The sequence below is a fragment of the Ahaetulla prasina genome, chromosome 1 (genome assembly GCF_028640845.1).
Source record: "Ahaetulla prasina isolate Xishuangbanna chromosome 1, ASM2864084v1, whole genome shotgun sequence".
Lineage (NCBI taxonomy): Eukaryota > Metazoa > Chordata > Lepidosauria > Squamata > Colubridae > Ahaetulla > Ahaetulla prasina.
In genome coordinates, this window is record NC_080539.1 from 357,221,577 (window position 1) to 357,244,645 (window position 23,069).

A 23,069-nucleotide genomic window follows, 5' to 3' on the forward strand; every position below is an offset into this window, starting at 1 on the left:
ATATGCACGCACAGACCTTCTGCGCATGCGCAAAACCTTCTGCACAGAAGGTAAAAAACACATTACTTCCTGGTTAAAACCAAGAAGTAATGACACCCGATTGGGTGGGCAGAGATTTGCTCCGCCATCGGTACCGGATCGCCGAACCAGCAGCCACGATCGCTACCAGATCATGCGATCCGGTCCGAACCGGGAACATTTCACCCCTGCATTTGGACCAATTTGGCATAATGGATAAGACACCAGTCCAGAAACCAGGAAACTGTGAGTCCTAGTCCCACCTTAGAGTCAAAGCTAATCCAGCGAACTTGGACCAGTCATTAACTCTGAGTCCTAGGAAGCAGGCAATGGGAAACCTCTTCAGAAATCTTGCCATAACTAGTCCTTGCAGTTTTCTTGGCAAGATCTCTGAAGTGGTTTACCATTGTTTGCTTCCTAGGACTGACCCAAGTTCACTTGATTCTAGGCAGTTGCCTAAATCAACATTGATTTCTCTTTCCCAGCAGGGGAAGGTCAGCAATTAATATTAATATTTATTAGTTATAAAGCACTACTATTTCAATTGATTTTACCATGGAAATAGCAAGGAAAAACAACTCATACAGCTGAATTTGATACTAGTAAAATAGTGAGTATCCTGGGTGGAAAACCTGTTGGCATGCATTTCTTATCCCTCTTTCTCATTGTCTTAAAAATATTTCTTTTTTATTCTCATATTCTCCCATTCTTTTTTCTCTCTTTAAAAAACCTAATCCTCAAGATGCTTCTCTGTCATGCTCTTGGACTTATATGACTTCTAAAAAGACTCTTAAACACTTTAAATAGCTAAATGGGATGCTGGCATTGTGCAGGGTAAAGTATCAACTTATAGTATCATGTATATTTTTTAGCATTCCTGTGAGGCTCACTGAAATCCATCCAGCATCGAGATTATTCTTTTTATGAACTATAGCAGCATTTTTCAAACCTGGCCACTTGAAGATGTCTCAATTTCAGCTCCCAAAATTCTGGAGGCAGCACATGGAATGGGTAATTCTGAGAGTTGAAGTCCAGACACCTTAAGCTGGGGTGAAATTCAGCAAGTTCCGACAGGTTCTAGAGAACCGGTAGCGGAAATTTTGAGTAGTTCGGAGAATGGACAAATACCACTTCTGGCTAGTCCCAGAGTGGGGTGGGAATGGAGATTTTGCAATATCCTGCCCCCAGGAATGGGAAGGGAATGGGGATTTTGCAATATCCTCCCCCGGGAGTGGGGTGGGAATGTAGATTTTGCAGTATCTTTCCCCTGCCACGCCCACCAAACTACGGCCACAAACCAATAGTAAAAAAAATTGAATTTAATCACTGCCTTAAACTGGCCAGGGTTAAGAAACACTGAACTAGAATATTTAATTGTGCTCTTTTGGCAAAAGTATATCATGTGTAGGCTCAGAGTTTACTTCTGCCTTTTACTTAGTTTTTTTTAATAAAAAGCTTCCTCAAGATGCACTCTACTTCTGGTGACTTTATATATGTTCATGTCATTTCTTTGGCAGGAGTTTGGCAGAACTGTCTTTATTTTCTGGAATATTTGTCTCCGCTCATTCTCATTTACAGGGCTGGCCTATGCTTGTATGGTCCTCATCAAACTACTAACTAGTTCAATATCTGCTTAGTGTTTTCAAGATCAGCCAAGGTTGGCTAAGTGCTGCCGCCTTGTACAACTTGCCTTCTAACAAATAAGAATTTTGTAACTGGACACAAAGCCTCCATAATATCCATTCTATGAATATAGCCATAACAGGTTCTTGTAATTCAGGCCCCAAATTGGCCCCCAAATTGAAGGAGCTTCATGAAACAATGTAGTCCTTCATCATAGACCATCTGAGGTTCCTTCATTTTGCAGCCTGGAACTTTTAAACCATTGGTCAAATATATTATGTACAACAGGATGTGCAATGATCCAATCGTGTTATTTGCACAACGGCACTTGACAACAATTTGCAGATCATCAAGTTGTGCAGCAATAGAAAGAAAGCAACTATGCAAAATTTACCAGACCAGAAGACTTTGTGGAAAGGTGGGGATGGGAATGAAAAGGATCGCTATCTTCATAACATCAAACCACAAAAATCCATAGGACAATGTAATACAGGCTCCCTCTTTCTATCCAGGCCCTCATTCCAGCCAGAATAAGAGTAAGTTTGTAGGAACAAGCTGAAACATTTGGCACAAAAGTTCACACACACAAATGGCAAAAAGTCAACAAAAAGAGTGGGGGGAGTTAATTCTACTCATTGCTCCTTTGATCAAGATGGCTTAATGGGCTTACATTTTTGGTTGTCTGCTTCAATGAAATGAACCTAAAGTCAAAGAGGGATATGTGATCCATCTATGCTGCTAAACTACAACTCCAGATAACAAGATCAATGTTGAGGAATGCTAGGAGGGTGTTTTCAAGATCTGGAAGGCTGCAGATTTCCCTTCTTTGTGGTTGTCAGCACTTCCTGTAATTTCGCATAGCAATAGAAATAGCACTTAGGCTTATATACTGCTCCATAGTGCTTTACAGCACTCTCTGAGCAGTTTACAATGTCAGCATCTTGCCTCCTACAATTTGGGCTCTCATTTTACCAACCTTGAAAGGATGGAAGGCTGACTCAGCCTTAAGCCCCGTCAAGATCAAATGCTAGACTGTGGGCAGAGTTTTCCTGCAATATTGCATTCTAACCACTGCACCACCAGGGCTCCAAGGAAGGCAGCCAATGCAGAAAAACCAGCATGGGATCAATTAAAAGTCTGGCCAAAAAAAAAAAAAAGGGCCTACAAGTCTGGAGCCTTTCTAATCGTCTCTATTCTCTTGCTAAGCTTTTCTGTTCCTCCCAGCTATTCGACATTATTTTTATTCCATCTATTCAGGACATATAAATGTAGTCGTTCTATGGATAACCCAACTCAAAAGCTGACCATCTCCCACAAGGTTTCATTCGAGAGACTACCAATGATAGAAGAAACCAACTCAACTTCTCTTGCTCAATGCTGCATCAACTGAAATTCAAATAGGTCATACAATGTAGAGAGCTGGCTAATGTCTCAGCAGTGAATTGGCACTGTGACCAGAAATCCTTGGTAGGAGGGCAGAGATTGAATTAGCACATCTGCCAACCCAATGAAGACTGCCAAATATTGTTTTTTCAAGTACAGAAATAAGGGTGAGACACAAATGTTTTGGGAGAAAAGAATCAAGAGGCACAACTGGAAATCTATTCACAAGCTAGCTAGTTGGTTACTACCCTAACTTGTTAGTTCGACTTGGTTATCCTGGTGATCTTCTTTCTGCTTTGATTTTGCTTAGTTTTTTTCAAGATCAGCCAAGGTCAACTATATGCTGCCACGTTGCTGCGCAGAGATTGCCCTACTGCCACCTAAAATTGACCCTCAACATGAGAAGGGAAATGGAAAAAAAGAAGACAGAAATGCAACTTAATAAAAAAAAAACACCTCAAATCAAATACTGGAAAGAGGCTTTTTCTGACACTCGTTTTTTTTTCCCAGTAAACCCCGCCCCCCAACTATTTAAATAATGATGCACTGATACAGATTTTAAAAATAACAATTTGTCCAATGAAATCTGCTCCTTTAAGCAACTGCTTCACAGCAGCCATGTTTGAACAACACAACTGACCCTGTAATCTCTGATCAAGTGACCTACTGTCATGTGCTAGCAATACACAGTCTAGAACAATCACCCAAGGGTCATTTTAAATAGATATATATTTAAATCTATATCACAACTAATATGACCAGGATTGGCAATTCACATTTACAGCCCATTTTCCATCCCAGTGTGACCACAGAGGTATGAAGAAAAACCAAATATCCCAGAGAGAGCTTGTACTTAGAGAAGACCAAAGATTCATCTCAATCATGGACAATAGAAAGAACTATTAATGTTCAGGCAATATTACCGGACCAGTAACTCCAAATCAATCCTGGGGAAAAAATGGGTGGGTCAATTCATTATGTTCCATAGTTTGCAGAACATACTAACATTCCTCACCCATCCACTGATTAGCGTAAGTAGGAGAATTATTAAAGGAGAACAAGCCTTACTACACTGCCTAATCTAGATAGCAATTGTCCACAGCAGTTCAAGCAGTGCATCTACTAGTTCAAAGAGTTCCGGAAACTTTACTTACATCTTCCATACTGAATTTGATAGAACTGCCCAGAATGGCTCATTGCTGAATCATGATAAACCTCTTTAAATCAATGGTCTTATATAATAATGCCAGGTTATATTTGTACTGCTTGAGCAATGGACTCCATGGAATATAGGCCGGTAACTTCCCTGCTTTACCTCAACCAATCTCCTTGAAGTCTGTCAAAAAGCAAGAGAGGCTGCACCATTTGAGAGCAGTCTTTAAAGACTAATGCAAACTCCTGCACCAGGACATTTAGTGAGTGATACATAGAACTGGTATCAGGGGTGGTAGTCACTTACCTTCGCTACTGGTTTGCAAATATGAGCGTGCGCCTCCTCCATGCATGCGCAGAGCCTTCTGCGCATGCGCAGAGGGTCAAAAATGGGATGTGATGACGTCTGGGTGGGTGGACGGAGCCTACTGCCACTGGCGCTAACAGATCGTGTGATCCGGATAGAGCCAGCTGAATTTCACCACTGAAATTACAATCACTTACAAATTGAGTTAAACCACAAATGTACAGGAAGATTTAGGGCAGGAACAGTGGATCTTGTGGATGAGAGTTAGATAATACTAATATTCTTCTGTGAAACACTTTTGTGATTTGGGGGGAAGGCAAGCTTGGGTTGCTAATCAGATCACTCCCACTCCCAGTTTCAACTGTCTTCAGATTTCTTGAAAAAAAAACTATTAATTTTGAGTCTGATGAAATGCAAAATTTCCAACACTTTTGAGTTTGAGTTTGATATCTTTTTTTCCTGATAAGTACCATCAAAACATGTCTTATTCATTAAAACACAGAAAAGAGGTCATAAAAGTTTCAATCCCATAATTATATACGATAGCACCAAACCAAAAAAGAATCAAAACGCACTTTTTTTAAAAAAAAAAAATCCTGGTAATACCTCAACAACTTGAACGGGAACTCTGAAAAATGCAGTAAACTCTGCCATGTGCATTAATAGGCATATTTTCACTTCAGCCAAAAGAACAAAGGACTGAGAACGTTTTTAATGACCCTCCAAAATTAAGATGAAGTCATTCAGAAGCCAAATTTCCAACCATGTTGGCTGATGGTTCTCAGGTTGTAGCCTCAATAAATCTTGAGAGCACTTAGTCTGGGGAACCTTCTTCCCACTAATCTCTCCTCCTGTCCCTTTTGTTACGCTGAGTAGCATCCTCTCGGCAAAGGTAGATTTCGGTACCTTTCAAAGCAACGTGAGATCAACTTTATCAAACCTAAATGTCACTGACTCAATCCTGATAATACGTCTCAGCCATCAACAGGAAAGGAACAACAGGAAATTCGGACACTATTCGACACCATTTCGCTTAGAAGCTAAAGATAGACAGAAGCTTTTGCTGGCTCTACTGCTGCTAGAGATCGAAAGCTCTCCCAGACTCCCATTCAGGCTGGGAACTTTCTTGATTTGCTTAGCCAACTTCTCATGCTGTAAAACTTTTGATATGCCTGCCCCCAGGAGTTTCGTTCGGAACCGGGCCTCAGCTGGCAATGTACAGAAACCAACAGGAGTAAAATCGAACATACCTGAACCCAGGAGATCAAGCTATTCCCCCTTCTTTCCATCCGCTACACAGATGGGACAGGGACACTATTCACCAGAACACCTGAGCCCTGATTCAAGGCAAGAGGGGGGAGGGGGGAACCTCTTGTAACACTGACTGAGTGTAGTTATGGAATATTTTATTTTACACAATATAACAACATAGAGTTGTTGAGATTTTACAGCATTTGCCTGAAAATGAAGGCAACACCATTACCATGTGGGGGAGGGGAAGGGGGAGGGGGAGGAGAGAGGGAAGAAAAAGACACTCAGGATTGCTTTAAAAAATATTCTTTTTTGATGTTTGATCCATTAAATGGTTGGTGTAGAGGAAAGACCAACGGCCTCCACACAAGACCTTTTTCCACCCATGCGCTTTTGTTCTTGACCTGCCATTGGAGAACCAAGATGCCAATCCAAGGAAAAAGGAAGGCACTAGTGTCATTTCGTGCTTTTTCCTTGATCGCTTTTTTTTTATTTTTTAAATGAGCTCTTTGAACATGATATTTGCCTTCGGTTGTTATACTAAAAACAAAGAAACCCCAAATGGGAACAAGTGGAAGTTGCCTTGTGGATTGAGCCCAACTCTGCCCATAAACAATAAGGGTGGGAAAAAATGCAAACTGCTCGAATGGATACACGTTTTCCAACAATGTTTGGAGGACGGGGGTAGGTGGGGGTACTCCGTACTTTTCTTTTTTTAATTTAGAAAAAAAAAAAAACCACACATCACAGCTGATCACACAGTGCTTTCCAATATCCACTCGGAGCTTGAGAAAGTTGCTTTGCCACTATCCACATTGGAACAGTCTGTCTGCATGAGCATCCCATTCATAGACAAGCTCCGCTTAGACCAAAATCCACCTGCATTTGAGGAGTTAATATAACAATGGTATTCCATTAATTCTCCGTTCAGGGAGTACCTGCGTTTTGCCCGGGATGGGTCAGCTGGCAAAGTGAGGAACTTACTTGACTTGGCTTGTGCTCTTTTGTACTGGGATCCCCCTTTGGCATAGTCTGGGGTTTGGCTAGACAACTGCAGAGCAGTTGAGTTGTTGCGATTAGTGTTCTGGGTTTCTAGGCTGGCAACGGCGCCTTCGCTCGGCGGTGGAGGATCACTGCTGGGCTTTGGCATGGGCTTACGCTTCAGCTTTTGGGAAGTGGGAGGGCCAGGAGTCCACATGGGAGGCAAAGAGGAGGTAGCAGTGGAGGAGTCCTGGCTGCAGCAGGCTTCCGACGACTGCGCCACATTGTCGTTGCTGACTTTGCAGCACTGCAGGCTCTCCTCACGCCCCACGGCCTGCTTGGACCCAGACTGGGACATGACGGCTCCACTGCACCCCTGGGCCTGAGCCCCGTTGGTCTGGGAGTAAACGTTGCTGACCTTGGTCACCTTGGGGTGCCCGCCGTTGTTACACACCTTATAGCGAATCATGAGGATGATGATGAAGACCAGGACGGAAGCCACGATAATCCCTCCGATGATGATGATCATGGTCCCGCCCAGGAACTGGGACTGCATGAAATGGCAGCGCACGTAGTCCTGTTCCGTCGTGAACTGGGTGCACCCCACCACGCGAGTGGCTGTCAAGGAGGTGATGCCATCGTCATAGATTGCTAAGACACACAAGTCGTACATCGTCCCCGCGGCCAAGTTGTTGACCAGGAAGGTCTTGCTCATGGGAGGTATCATTCTACGAGATGATAGGATAAGACATAGATTAATACATTGGATGGAATGGAGAGGATATACAGCATGAAGTGGATTTCCAGGTGCTCTGCCCAAGCCTCCTTTCCCAGCGCCTCCTAGTGGTGATGGGAGATCCAGTCCCAATACAACTGGAGAACATCATTTGGAAAGGAACTTTTGTCTTTCCTTTTCCGTTCAACACAACAGTCAATCTAAATAAAGCAGAGTTTGACACTAGGTTAAATAAGGAAAGGGAAAAGGAAAACTATTGGCAGAGCACTGGAAGAATTCCCCATGTACTTTCTCCTCAAAAACATACTCTGTTGCCAGATATTATTGCTTCTTGCCCCAGGTTATCAAACCTAAATCTAGGGCACTCAGTGTTTTAAATATGCACCAGCACATTACATAGTAATAAATAGCATTTCAATACAGTCTATATACATGGGACGTTTTCTCAACTATTCAAAACAATCCACCACTGGTTAAAAATGGTAAAGCAATTCCAAATGATACATGGAAACATCCATATAATATAGGAATAAAGCAAATCCAGATGAAAGGAAAAATATTATCCAAAGCTCAGGCAAGTATGAAAGTCAGGAAAAGGCCAAAATAATTACACTTCTTGCTTTCATGTTTCCTTTAGAATATAGAAGTTGTTCCATTTATTAGATTTAAGTATGCAGCTCCCAGAGTTCCCTAAAGCATTCTTCAGTCAGCAGTGTTGAACTGTAAGTCTGCATAGAAGCTCCTGCTATTTATTATCCAAAACAAAATAATATTCCTTTTCTTTTTTGAAAGCTTGGAAACAAGGCCCAGGGGCAACCTAAATGGGCTGGGAGCTGCCTGGTTACTACCCTTGTTTCTTTTTTTGCTTCTCATGAGCTCAGAAACAAGCTTGACTAGATAATTAATTATTTATTCATTCATACATTCATTCAATTTATCTAGCTGCCCTCCTCAGCACAGAAACTCATAGTCCCTCAAGCCTCTCGGTCTCCATCCTAATTCATATACATTGATATATAAAATGTATGTTCTTCCTACACCGGAAGAAAAGTAAACTTGATCTTCACAACCATTTTGTAAGGGATGAGTTGGTAGCATCTCCTGTTCATAGATGGACAGATAGATCTCTAGACCTGGGAGGGATAAGCAGCAAAATTAATTCCAAGGCTTTGTTCTGTGCTGGAATCATAGTGCCTGAACTATTACATTTTCTATTATCCCAGCTTAGAGAGTTAAATATCCTTATTCTATCTGAGAGTGAGTATAGGTACACAACAGGTGATTCAACCCAAGACCAAAGTGGTCTCAAAGTGATCTTAAAGTGGACCAAAGAGACCAAAGACCCAATTTAGCAATAGCAATAGCTTTGCAGCCCTCTCTAAGTGGTTCACAGAGTCAGCATATTGCCCCAACAATCGGAGTCCTCATTTTACCAACTTCGGAAGGATGGAAGGCTGAGTCAACTTTGAGCCGCTCAGAATCGAACTCCTGGAGTGAGCAGTGAGTTAGCCTGCAGTACTGCATTCTAACCACTGCACCAGCACAACTTTTATTTACCAAGTCACAAAGGACATTCTCAGAGTCACCAAAAAGCCAGGCATCTGAGGTTCAACTAGAACTTTCTTTAATGTAGCGACTTCCCTCATCTAAGACCTCTGAATCTTTTCCATATCAACAGAAGGGAATGTTTGTAGCTCAGGGTCAAACTGTTGGGCCCTTATTGCTTCTGAGCTTAGTTGTTTTCTTGCAGACCTTTCATTACCCAACTAGGTAACATCATCAGTTCACTGATGATATTAGCTAGTTGAGTAATGAAATATCTTTCCCATATACCTCTCATCTATTTTTCTTTCTTTCTTTCAGTATACTTTTAAAAGTACTAAGAGTAACTATATTTTAATCCCAATCATCCTTGCACACATTTCGCTTAAATGATCAGAAAATGATATGCTTATTGCAAAAAAAAATAAAAAATCACCATCTTGATTGGGTGTTTTTTTAAGTGGGGGGAGGGATTGTTCCTGATTCTTTTAATCTGCAGGACCAGCTCCCATCCAAGGATATGACACTTTTAAAAAAAGATACTAAGGGATAAACTGTTCTTGAACCGTAACAGCTCCATTAATAGTTTTCAGAGCAAATCCTTATTTAGCAAATGAAAGTCATTGCCTCTTTTCCTCTCTGTTGCCAAATGAGATTGAATAATCGGAATTTTCCTGAGAGGCAAATAAGGGCCTCTTTTTTTAGAACTGTTTCCACTGTCGTCCCAAATAGAGGGTATTAATGTCTTCTTAGCAGTCCAGCTAAATTAACCAGATTACCTTGAAGGATTAAAGTTCAACAAGGATTTGTACAAAAATAAAACAAATTTAAATAAATCAGACTTCAACGCTGAAAACAACACTGCCCTTTGCCCATAAAGGAGGACTCAGGCCTCCCTCTGGATGGAAGCCAAGGTCTAATAGTTCTCATTAATTTATTAATTGGTTTATTTATTTATTTTTTTTAAAAAAACCCGGATCCTGCTTTTTAGTTTGCTAGAATTCTCAGAGTTGCTTAGAACATTCACAAATAACCAGAACATAAAAACAGTAATGAAATAGCCTCGGGGAAATAAAATAAAACCATCGTCAGCTGTTCTTAACATTTGGGCAGGAACATACGGAGGCATATAATCATCTGGGTCATTCTCCTAAGCAATCAAGAACCCTATTTTAAAAGTCAGTTCCTGGAATATGCAGACAATACATACACATTTTTACACTCTTCCTCAAAAGACCTGTGAACAAGAAATCAATGCATTTAACACAGCTGTCACTACTGCTGTTCATCATGTTGTTAGGGGTTTGTTTGTTTTTTTGAGCCTAGTTAGACAATTAGCTCTCCCAGGCCCTGGCCCATTAATGGTTGCAGCAGTCAGTTTATTTACCTGCAGAAATATTATTTGATCGCTTTCTATACCGCAGCTTTTAATACAACCTTTCACCCAAACCACCATGTAGTGCTCAGTAGCATTAATGCAGCACTTTGGAAATAATTTAAAAGGTTACTTTGGGGGACACAAGGACTTGAATGCATTTCTTGCCTGCATTTCTCTTAAACCATAGAATTTCCTGTGCCTAGGAAAAGACAAAGTTACTTTAAAGTAGAGGTGGGGAACTATGGCCCTTTTATGACCTGTGGACTTCAACTCCCAGAATTCCTGACCCCAGCCATGCTGGGTCAAGAATTTATTTTATTTATTTATTTATTTATTTTGTCAAACACAACAGTATATATAAGTATAAGCATGAAATAACCATACGAATTGGATACAATCAAAGGGAACATTAGGACAGGAAAGGTAGGCACGCTGGTGCTCTTATGCACACCCCTTATAGACCTCTTAGGAATGGGGTGAAGTCAACAGTAGACTGTCTTTGGTTAAAGTTTGGGGGATTTTGGGAAGAGACCACGGAGTCAGGTAGTGCATTCCGGGCATTAACAACTCTGTTACTGAAATCATATTTTCTGCAATCAAGATTGGAGCGGTTCACATTAAGTTTAAATCTATTGTGTGCTCGTGTATTGTTGTGATTGAAGCTGAAGTACTTCCTGTTGAAGACATTGTAACAGATGATTCTATGAGTTAAACTCAGGTCATATCGAAGGCGGCGGAGTTCTAAATTTTCTAAACCCAGGATTTCAAGTCTGGTGGTATAAGGTATTTTGTTGTAATCAGAGGAGTGGAGAACTCTTCTTGTAAAATATTTCTGGACACGCTCAATGAAGTCCACAAGACATAAAGGGGCCATATTTCCTTACCTTTGCTTTAAAGAATGGTTGTCCAACCTTTTAGCTTGCCTAGGCCACATTGACTGAAGAGGAAATGTCTTGGGATGCACATAAAACATATAATATAGTTAATGTGTATAAATTATATAAAGTTAGACATTTACGACCTTGTGGAGCTGCATTATTAGCTGTCCAGGGCTGCAGATTGGGCACAGCTGTATTAAAAGGTTAACAGGGAGCTACTACTTTTATGCTCTCACATACTGATTATCTTTTCTGAATTAACTCCAAAGCACTATACAACCCTAGCACCTGATCCGTCATTCTCTCGCCTGTGACACAAACCCAAGCATGGCATAATTCTTCCTTTTCTGAAGACAAGAACCCCAAACTCTGACTGGGATAAGAGTTCATATCCAAAGCAAATGTACCACCCATCATTCCTTTCCTTAAACATATCCAGTGAGCAATTCAGCAGTCAGAGATCGGTTACATAAACTACAGAGAAACATCTCAGGAAGCCGACACCCATGCTTTCCAAACACAGTACTGACAATACCCCAAACCCTTTAAAAGATGATTACGCTAATGGATCAACAAATACAGTAGTGTGATTGTGGAGCTGCAAACTACAGATGTAGACCTACAAACCATTCAAGATCATTCTGCAACTTTAAAAAACAACCACCAGAGTTCTTGGATTATGCTTGAGAGCCAATCTGCTGCCACATGAGCTAGGTAACCTCTTTATGTTGTTTTCTCCTTCCAGGTGGTTGTTACATTATCACTCTTTCCATCCCAACCTATATATATTTAACCATCTGTCCAATAGGCAAAAGGTTTCATTCCTGATTTTTCTGGAGTTTCAGCTGGGCCGGAATCCCCTACCTGTAAACAAGCGAATCATCATATGTTCCATTATACTGAATTTGGAACATACGTATCCCGGGTATATTCCTTTGGAAATTAAATTTGAGCAGGGCAGTGGATGATGTGGCTTCTGCTATCACCACCTTCTTGTCCTGGCTAACTTTTGTTTCCCCGTTGCTACTGCTTGCATTTGAGCCAGATTTGGTCGAAGTTGATATATCCGAGGAGCCAGGATCTGGCTCATGGATGTGGTTTGTGCTGTTTACTATGTGAGGCAGTTTGATAATGTGAAGATCTACAGACTGGGTGTCTTCCCCCGCTGGGTTGGAAGCAATACAGGTGAAAGAGCCTGTATCCTTCATGGTTGTAATATGAATGTCAAGAGTTCCATTGTCGTACACCAGAGACCGAGTTGCATTAGAAATCAGCTTGCCTTCCGGGGAAATCCAATGTATAGCAGGCTCTGGGTCACCACGGGCTTTACATCTCAGGATAGCTCTTTGGCCCTCTAGCACTCTGAGCTCATGAGTGTGCCTAGTAATGAGGGGAGGTTCACACAGGAACTCCTCCTCGGGGACCGACCAGAAATAGCGGCCAGACAGAACAGAAGGTGAAGCACACGTCTCCAGGTCATCCTCCCTGGAAAGGCGTCTCAGCCACAAGAGTTCACAATTGCAATGAAGAGGGTTCCCTCCAAAGCTCAGTGCAAATGTGGATGGGCTGATGATTCCTGAGGTGGCTAAAACCTGAGCTCGCTGGAAGAGAGGGTCAGGCGGCAGTTTATGCAGTTTGTTGGATGTGACGTCCAGCCGGGTCATCTTGTGGAGGTGGGAGAAGGTCCCCTTGGGAATGTTGATGATCATGTTGTGGTCCAAACTGAGGGTGTGCAAGCTGACCATCTTCTCAACAGCATCCCAAGGAATGGTCTCCAGGTTGTTGTAGGACAAATCCAGCTCCTCAAGAGCCAAGACATCGTCAAAAGCAGTGGACGAGATCATAGTCAGCTGGTTATTGTTCAATATCAAATGATGCAGATTGGAAAGCCCACTTAGCATATCATGGGTGATCTTAGTCAATCGGTTACTGTTCAAGTGCAAAGCCCTCAGGTTGCGCAGGTCAGCAAATGCATGAGGGGTGATGAAACTAATTGTATTCCTAGACAGCGTCAGGTCCACCAGGCTGGTCATGTTGGCAAAATCTTTCCGCTTGATACTTGTAACAAAGTTGTCCGCCAGTCGCAATTCTACTGTCTTCCTATCAATGTCAGGAGGGACAAACAATAGCCCTTTCTTTGCACAAAGTGTAGCAAGATTGGGAGACCAGATCTGGCATACGCAGCGCTTGGGACAAGTCTCGGCCTTCAGCACTAAGCCAATGAAGAACAGATATAGAAGCAGTTTTTCCATTGTAGAACAGGGTCAGGATCCTGGGGGGGAAAAGAGAGAATACACAGCATTAGAGGAGAGCATGTCAAGGGCAGGGAAATCAAGAAGTCCAGGCAGTTCAAAAGAATATAAAGGTTTATTGTACTCTTATGTTCTCTACAAGAATCTGAACTACTAACAGTCAAAGCAAATTGATGGTAGATATGAGTCAATAGACATCAAGGTAGGCTGGACTTAAATCTCTTGTGGGCATGAAGGGATTCGAGATTGATGATCCACTTGACACCCACCCCTGTGTTCAGATTTCAGCCTCCTACAGAGCAATTCTACAGAGAAAACAAGAACTCAGAAGCGTATATGGAAGAAATCAGTAAGTATTTCACCAGGGGATTAAAGATTCTACTTCACTATATACCAGCTCACAAGAGAATTAAGTGGACAGAGCTATCTAAGAATTCAGTGCATCATTTCTAGCAAAAAATACATGACTGCAAAATATATGTCTTTTGATAGGCCTTTCAGGTACATTAGGTGTCTGGGAATTCCAATTCATGTCCAATAACTTGATTTCCTTCCATAATAAATGAACCACACTGACTTAATCCTCTTAGTAACTAAAGATTAACATTACATCCACCATCAGAAGAAAACACAACGAAGGATTCTTAGAGCCTTATTTTGCATTTTTATTCAAATAAGCTTGCTAGATCGGGCTGTTAAAGGTTACTTGCTCATGGGAATCTGGAACATTTCATTCAGCTTTGCCTGCAAGTTTATGATGCTGAATTCTTGCCAAAAATGGGCTCCCTCCTGCACACAATCAACCAAAATTGATGGTCTGGAGATGCAGACATTTTGTTTTACTTACATCCTTCCTGGGAAATTCACCTCCAGGTATTTTATAGAAAAATACTGGAGCGTGTCATAAAATCACAAGGTGACACAGAACTGAATTTCACAATCACAATCCAAGTCTCCAGTAATAGAATAACAAAGTTGGAAGGGACCTTGGAGGGTCTTCTAATCCAGGGGTCTCCAACCTTGGCAACTTTAAGACTTGTGGCAACTTTAAGATTTCAACTCCCAGAATACCTCAGCCAGCTTTGCTGTGTTCTGAATTCTGGGAGTTGAAGTCCACAAGTCTTAAAGTTGTCACGGTTGGAGACCCCTGTTCTAATCTAAACACCCTGCTCAAGCGGAAGAACTTATATCATGTTTCAGACAAACGGTTGTCCAATTGCTTCTTAAAAACCTCCAGTGACAACAGAAGTAAATGCCCTTTTTTAAAGACCTCCATTAGATAATTTACCACTCCCAATCTCAGGCTTTATTGCTTTAGGACAGGGGTCTCCAATCCTGGTCCCTTTAAGACTTGTGGACTTCAACTCCCAGAGTCCTGGCTGAGGAACTCTGGGAGTTGAAGTCCACAAGTCTTAAAGAGACCAAGGTTGGAGACCTCTGCTTTGGGAAACATTGACTCAGTCAAGTCCTGTTCCCTCATTAATTTCTGATGCAACATAAGTTTCTTACATCACCCACAGGTAGCAAAATATTTGGGTGGCTGAGGGACTGTCCAAATGGGAATTACATCTTTATTCAATGAGACCCACTTGGCTTATCTGAAAACTTAAGTCTTGTATAGGTTCTTACAATATGTATGACACACCACAGATACTCACATTTGTTATTAAGCACCTCTAAAGTATATAGATGGGGGCACAGTGGCCTATGGGGATAAAGTGGCCTAGCAGTTAAGACACTGGGCTTGTCAACCAGAAGATTGGCAGTGTGAGACCCAAATATCATGATGGGTCAGTTGAGCTCCCGTTCCTGCCCCAGATACTTGCAAATGGAAGTAGATAAATAGGTACCACTTCGATGAGAAGGTAACAGGGTTCTGTGTAGCTTGGCATACAGTACAGCCATGCCAGCCGCATGAACTATGGAAGCGTCTTCGGACAATGCTGGCTCTCTCTACTAGGAAACGGAGATGACACCACCCCCTAGAGTCAGACACACCTGAACAGGGGAAACTTTACCTTTATCTTTAAAGTATATAGGGTGCCTATGCTTTCACCTCAATACATAACTGATCCACCCTTTGGAAGTGCCCAAACTACTAGCAAAGGTGGGATTTAGCCGGTTCTGTCTGGTTCAGGCGAACCAGTAGTGGCAACCGTGGGAGCCTCTGCCCACCCACCCAGATGTAATATGCGAGCAAAGAGCATGCACGGAAGGCCATGCGCATGCGCACACTCACATTTGCAAACCAGTAGGGAAAGTAAGTGAATCCCACCTCTGGCTACTAGCAATTGTGCCAGCAAAATCCTGGTATTATTAAGAGCAGAAAAAATTGGGAGAAATATTTAAAAATAGAGATATTAGAATGGAGATTGGTTTGGGTCCAAGATAAGCACGACTGACTGAGGACAAAGACGTGATAATGTGCAAGTTATTTATTCCACACATTGTCTAAGATGACACATATCTTTATCTAGATGGCACTGTTCAGCAACACTAGCTGAAAAATATGCAAATGTCTGGTAAAACTGATACAACTTTTGTTGTAGTCTGAAGACTGTCTGCCAAGAAGCAGCAGTTGTTCACTGTTCTCTCCTCCTACACTTTGGCATCTTGCACATATTCAAAAAAAAAAATAATCACCAAGATTAGGGTCACCTGATATTTCAAGTCACAGATTCAATGCTTGGAAAGCTGCTGCCATTTGATCATTACATCTCTTCACAACTGAACCATCTTGTAATAAAAACTACCTCCAATTCACCCTTCTTTTCCATAAAGGGCATATAGAGGGTGAGCTCAGAGAAGGAACGTATAGATGCAGTTGAGCCATATACACAAGACATGCACGTTCAATTATTAATATATTCTATTCTGATTGTCTGTATTATCGCAATTTCTTTTATACACCCAAGAGAACCCTGCTTTACATTTTCTCAGGTCACTTTCACAGATTTGCATTTTGTGTGCGTCTGGAACACATTTTTCATTAATAAACACATTTTTGCATACATACATTTATTTTCCTGGTTTCCCAAATAGATGTGTTTATTTCACACTTTTTGTGCTCAGCTACATTTCAAGACAGATGTTGACAGCCTCAGTGAATTACCTGCTTGTTTACAGTGGAACAGATTTTGTTTTAGCAGTTAGACGATTCTGCATGGAAATGAATCCATTAACATTTTTCTGGCACCCCTAGTTCAGCAATTCCCAATTCAAACTTTCACCTCCGGGAGCCCAAGACAAGCTATGACTCTCACGGCTTTGACAAAACGAAAACCATGTATATCCACACTTTTATAAGCTGCTTCTCAAAGCTACTTATTGTAAGATGCAAAGAAGGGTTTAAGAGATTAAAAGGGAAAAGCAGCAACAAAAATTTACATTTCAATAGGAAAACCCCAACAACCTGCAACAACCTAATAATATCAGCAGGTTGCCTTTAAAGCATGCTAAGTCTGAGTAAAATAAAAAGAGGCTTGCTTTATTATTTATTTATTTCATTATTTATATCCTGCCTTTATTATTTTACAAATAACTCAAGTTGGCAAACATATCCAACACACTTTCTTCCTCCTATTTTCCCAACACCACCACCAGTAAGGTGTGTTGAGCTAAGAGAGAGTGACTGGCCCATGCTCATCCAGATGGCTTTCATGGCTAGGAAAGGACTAGAACTGACGGTCTCTAGCTTTCTAGCCTGGTACCTTAACTACTAGATTATTGCCAATAATCTTCATCAGGAAGATTATTATAGGAAGTCGAATAAATAGATTAATCGATTAATCAATACACTAAAACCCACTTTGCCCAGACCAAAATAACACTATTATGTAAAACCTCAATAGAGGCCCCACAGTTGTCCAGCTCTGGAAATAGAGTCTTAAGAGACTTCTGGAAACCAAGAAGAGAGGGAATCGTGTGTGTGTGTGTGTGTGTGTGTGTGTGTGTGTGTGTGTGTTGTGTGTATCTCCAGAAGGAAGAAAGCCTGTTTTCTTGGCCCCATAAGATCACAATATAAAATTGATGGGACTTGGAATGTTCCTTTCTCCTGACCACATTGAACAGGCAGAAACCACTGGAAAAAGCCAATCCCTTAAATAACCAGGGCCTATTCCATGGCTAGCACCGTTTTGAATTTATCAAGGTGTCATGAATATTTTTATTAACAAAGCTGTCCGTAAGTGTTACCTATGTCTATTTTCTTCATTTAATTTTTTCTCTCCCTAAAATATGACATTCTGATGGTCTGTGAGCAAAAGTTATCTTGGGGGTATTTTGTTTCTAAGATATGGAGACTTTAAAGATTTAGAAATGCTAATATAATTCATTTCAAGTGGACCCTGATTTAGATTTTAAGTTCATTTTAATTGAATGGTTTCTTGGCTGAATTTCTAGGTTGAATTGCAGGTAAATGTTTCAGATTTTTTTTCAGGGAAATTCAGCTATTTCTGTTTTGAAATAAAACTATATCCCCTTACTTAGCTCCAAATGTTTCAATTTTCCTTTTTGTTCCATATTTCGAAATTGATTCAGCCATGTACTGATAAAGAAGTTGCAGTATATGTAGAGTGTTATAAAACTTCGAACTGATAAAAACGGACTTTGGCAAAAAGATAATGACACAGATATTTGCATAATTTCTTAACTGTGCGGAGTCCAGATGTGAATTTCTGCTGGGAATTAAATGGGGGGAAAAGGAAAACCCTTACTAGTTACAGTTCTAGAAAATTTATGAAATTGTTCTATCGATTCCTAGTTAGAAGTAGCAACTTAAATCAAAAACAGATTTTAAAAATCAGCCCAGTTTTTTCAACATCAGCTTGTTATGTTCCATGTAGCATTTTTCCCCTTTGCTGCAGTTTTAAAAAATAATTTCAGGGATAAAGATATGAACTTTCCAGATATTCTGAAGGCACCAAAAACCTGATTCTGTTGTTCAGGGAAAAAGATTACCCATTACAGATGTAATTCACTTTGCTATTTTAAGAAGATACACCACCACATGTAAAATGTGGTTTATTTGCATAATTTTCAGTTTGCTAAATTTATTAACACTAAAGCTATAATTTAGTTGTATAATAATTATGTTTGCCAGTTGAATTTATTTTAAAATGTTATTTACACATTGCTTTTGCACTCCTTTGTCCTCTGAAGCGAAGGACAAAGAGGAGAACCGCTGATCTCTCGATAAAAAATCAGCAATAGATAAACCCAGGTGCAAATCAGTATGAATTTCTCCTTTCTTCTTTAGTGAAAATGGAAGACCAACAGAAGTAGCGGGGGAGGGGGGAATCCATTTTCGGTGTTGGCTGGGGAATTCTGGGAGTTGAAGTTCACACACCATAAAATTGCTCAGGTTGAAAAACACTGCTCTAGATCAGGGATTTCCAACCTTGCCAACTTTAAGACTTGTGGACTTCAACTCCCAGAATACCTCAGCCAGCAAAGCTGGCTGAGGAATTCTAGGAGCTGAAGTCCACAAGTCTTAAAGTTGGCAAGGTTGGAGACCCCTGATCTAGATAAGAGACTTCTATAAAAAAACATTTGGAAGGAACAGAGACAAGCAACATAAGCACTTTTTTGTGGTGTTTTGTTGTTGTTTTTCAGAAACTGTCTATTCAAGAGCAGCCGCTATGCCAATTCCAATAGCAATAGCTGCATTCTCTCTACCACTAACGATAGCTGGTAAACCACCATAGGCTAATGAAAGATGCTTTTGTTCCAGCAAACTACTTGACTTCTCAAACATAAAAACAGAGCCAATGGCATGAACCAATTACAAACACGATCCATTCAAAATATAGTCTCTCTCATAAATTTTATAGACTAAATAATTTATTCCAAAACTAGCTTCTGTGGATTTAAGTTCATGAATGTCACAATAACTGTCTTTCTCTATGGCACCACAACACTCTGCGGTTTTGAAGTCAAACACTATAAAATCAATTTAGATCATCCAACAAAACAATCTGCAGAGTATCAGGATGAGTTTTGGTCTGCCTGTTGCTATTTGTTTCGGCAAGTATTATTCCCAGTTACCAATTCAAGGAAAAGCTCTTTAAAGTTCCCAGAAACTATAAACGGATATAAAATGCAGCAGCTAGGCTGATAATCACTGAAGTAATGATGCTACTATTGAAAATCTACACTGCGCACCAATTGCTTAGCAGGCACATTTTAAGGGGGATTTACCCATAAAGCCTAAATGTACAGTGGTATCCAGTATTCATCGTTAATTGGTTCCAGGAGTGAAAGTAATGAATACCAAAAAAGCAATGGGTACCAAACAATTTTTTTCCATGAAGAATAATGTAATGAGGCACAAGGGAGCTGACAACAATAAGTTTTAGCTTTGGTACTCAAGTAGCTTGAGTACCAAACAAACTGTGAGTACCAGGCAGTGGTGGGATTCAAAATTTTTTACTACCAGTTCTGTCGGCGTGGCTTGGTGGGCATGGCAGAAGGAGGATACTGTAAAATCTCCATTCCCTCCCCACTCCAGGGGAAGGTTCCTGCAAAATCCCCATTTCCTCCCAATCAGCTGAGACTCAAGAGGCAGGTAATAGATGGGGGCGGAGCCAGTCAGAGGTGGTATTTACTGGTTCTCTGAACTACTCAAAATTTCCGCTACCAGTTCTACAGAACTGGTCAGAACCTCTGGTACAGGGACAAAATTCTTGCATCAAAATGCATTGAATACCAAATTTGATGAGTTTCAAAGCAGTTGAGTATCAAGGTACCACTGTATATAGAGGAAGAGCCATATTTCCTCCTTAGGTTGTTAAGTAAATCAGAAGCATTTCTGTTGAAGATGCTTCCAACAGGATTATTTTTCTAGGGCATAAGAGAGGGCCCTCCCTGTATTGCTCCCTGCAATGCAGTATATTCTATTGGGAATACTGATTCATCCTCACTCTCTCAGCATTTAGAAAATATCTAATGACACATGGCTTTCACCAGGCTTTTAATTGTTAAAATTATTTTTAGTAACAAGTTTCTTCTTTGAGGGAAATGGGTGGTTCAGAAGTATGAAAAAAATAAACAAGCAAACAAATTAAAAAAATTATAGTTAATTTTAATCTGACTCATCAACTTTTTATATGCTGTTCTGTTTTTCGATTTGGTTCAACCATGTTGAGTATTCACCAAGAACAGAAAAGGGGGGTAAAATCATGAGGATATTGCTCCTTTCAAAAGCAATATTTAGATGTTAACGCCAGCATGCAAAATAGACGTACTAAATTATGGGAAGTAGCCATTCAAATGGGATTTTGAAAGGGATTGAAATTTGTCCAATTACTTTATTTGAAGAAAAAAAAAACCTCCATGACCATGTTTGTGATTCCTTCCAAACCTAGAGAAGGGTATAGGGATATTTTTATTAGATTATTTATTTATTTATTTATTTGATTTTTATACCGCCCTTCTCCCGAAGGACTCAGGCAGATATTAGATTCATTCAACAATGTACCAAGCCAAAACTTTCATCTGCTCAACAGATCAGTACGATGCAAGATATTTGGCTGGTGCAGACGTTTTCTGACAAAGATGCTTTGGACCAAGTCAGGAATGCAGAAGGCAGACATCTAGGATGCTTCTGATTGCTTCACAGCTGAGCATGAAACTTGCACGCACATTGAAAGTCACCTGAATTTTTCTGTGCAAATTCTTCTGCTCTCTTCACCCTCTTCTACAGTACAATAACATCAGCATTTTCGCCTACCAAGCTCAAGGAATTCTCAAAGTTGCAGTCCCAACACCAGTTTCACAGAAGGCTATTCTATGAAAATTGGAGAATTCCACTATCCAGAGTCAGCTTAGAATAATTACCAGCAAAAATGTCACCTACTCAAAAAAAAAAAGGCATAATCTCCAGGGGTGAAATCTACTTACCTCCCTTACCAGCTTGGGAGTATACGCACCACATGTGTGTCACATACGCGCACAGACCTTCTGCGCATGTGCAAAACCTTTGCATGTGTCAAAAACACTTACTTCCTGGTTAAAACCAAGAAGTAATGACACCCAGGCGGATTGGCGGAACTTCGCTCTGCCATCGTTACCAGATCGCTGAACTACCAGCCGTGATTACTACCGGATTGCACGATCCGGTACGATCCAGTAGCATTTCACTCCTGATAATCTCTACTATGATTCTTCCTTGGAAACTGTTTCATGTTTGGCAAACTTCTTTTGCTAGGTGAAGACAACCAATTTTGGCTTGGGGTTTTTTTAAAAACTTTCTAGGATTCTTCCTGCAAATGCAAAATCTGCTTTTTTGGATCAATTGGCTATTGATCCATTGGTTGCAACACAAATTGTCTAATCAGTTTGTCACCCAAGCTTGATTTGTTGGGCTAAGTGAGAATGACTGGTCCAAAGTCACCCAGCTGGCTACCATTCCTAAGGAGGGAGTAGAAATCACAGTTCCCGATTTCAAGCTTGGTGTCTTAACTACTGGAACAATTCTTACCATAGCTTAATTATTTGTATTTCTCCCCTGACTGCTTTACACTGTGAACACTAGTCTTCCTGCAGACTTTATTGAGGACAAAGCCAATATAATTGTAAGTGTATGCTGGCTTTTATTAACTTCCTGCTTCATATCTATCACTTGGGTTCAGCTCTCCCTACCCCTTTAAATATTTCTCCATCTGTAGCGAACATGCAGGGGTGTAATTTGCTATGAAAAATGTGTTGTTTTCACGTCTCCACACCTCACCCTCTAGAAAATTTCAGCCACTAGTTTCAGAGTTTAGGAGCTAGGAGAAGCAGCTAACGACTCTCTTGCCAGCCCCATCATAAATGCTGAGGGAATCAGTGTTCAGTGGTTTTAAGGGAAAGTCACATAAGAACAAATTCATTTTTTACAGGCAGCTGAGAGGGTAATCTCTTCTCTGCAGAATCCAATATTGCTCCAATTTATACATTCAGTTAAAAAGAAAGCTACTGGGGTCCATCATGGAGAACCAGACAGCTCAGGACTATAAATGGAGCAATTAAATTTGCTTCCTTTTGTGCCAGCCTCAATTCAAGAGAGAAAGATTGTTCTGACATGTTTTTTCTTTTTTTAAATCTCTCTGTTGGAAAAGAATGAACAAACACATGGGCATTAATTCTAACAATAAGCAAAGTGATGTTTAAGTGCATCTTTTCAGAGTTAGGTGTTACACCTTTTGAGGCCATCCATGTGTGACACCCCTGAAAATAGTGGATTTGTGTGCACCAGAGATTCAACAGTTGGAATTTGTAGAGACTGATCCTTGATATTTAGTAATGGACATCTTAAAGGCCGATTGTGCGGTATCATGAATCTCTTAGGCTTAGTAATAGAAAATACCACCAATGGAAAACAGTGCAGAAAAGATCAATTCTCATATTTGTCAATACAAGCCAAACCTATAAAGTTAAGGGATATTCTTTTGCTTAGCAGATTGGCATTTGGCTGCTGTCTTCCATATACTTCATACTACTCTTTGTGTGATTTTTCTTATAGGTATTTGATGTGTTAGAACCCAACCTGAAAGGCATTCCCTATGAACTTTAGGTTCTAAAATTTATA

General features: G+C 40.6%; 1 protein-coding gene across 3 annotated transcripts in view; it reads right to left on the reverse strand.

The window, feature by feature from the left end:
• LRFN5 (leucine rich repeat and fibronectin type III domain containing 5) overlaps positions 1 to 23,069 on the reverse strand; it is a 130,557-nt gene that overhangs the window by 6,567 nt on the left and 100,921 nt on the right. Inside the window, exons 2-3 of one of the 3 annotated variants that reach the window (XM_058163167.1) lie at positions 12,114 to 13,521; positions 7,170 to 7,443 (exon numbers count right to left, since the gene is read on the reverse strand). In XM_058163167.1, the coding sequence (XP_058019150.1) occupies positions 7,170 to 7,443; positions 12,114 to 13,501 (1,662 nt within the window). In that variant the 5' untranslated portion in view covers positions 13,502 to 13,521. Of the gene's footprint in view, positions 1 to 5,970; positions 7,444 to 12,113; positions 13,522 to 23,069 lie in introns of those variants that run through there. The other 2 variants (XM_058163166.1, XM_058163165.1) reach the window with 2 other exon arrangements.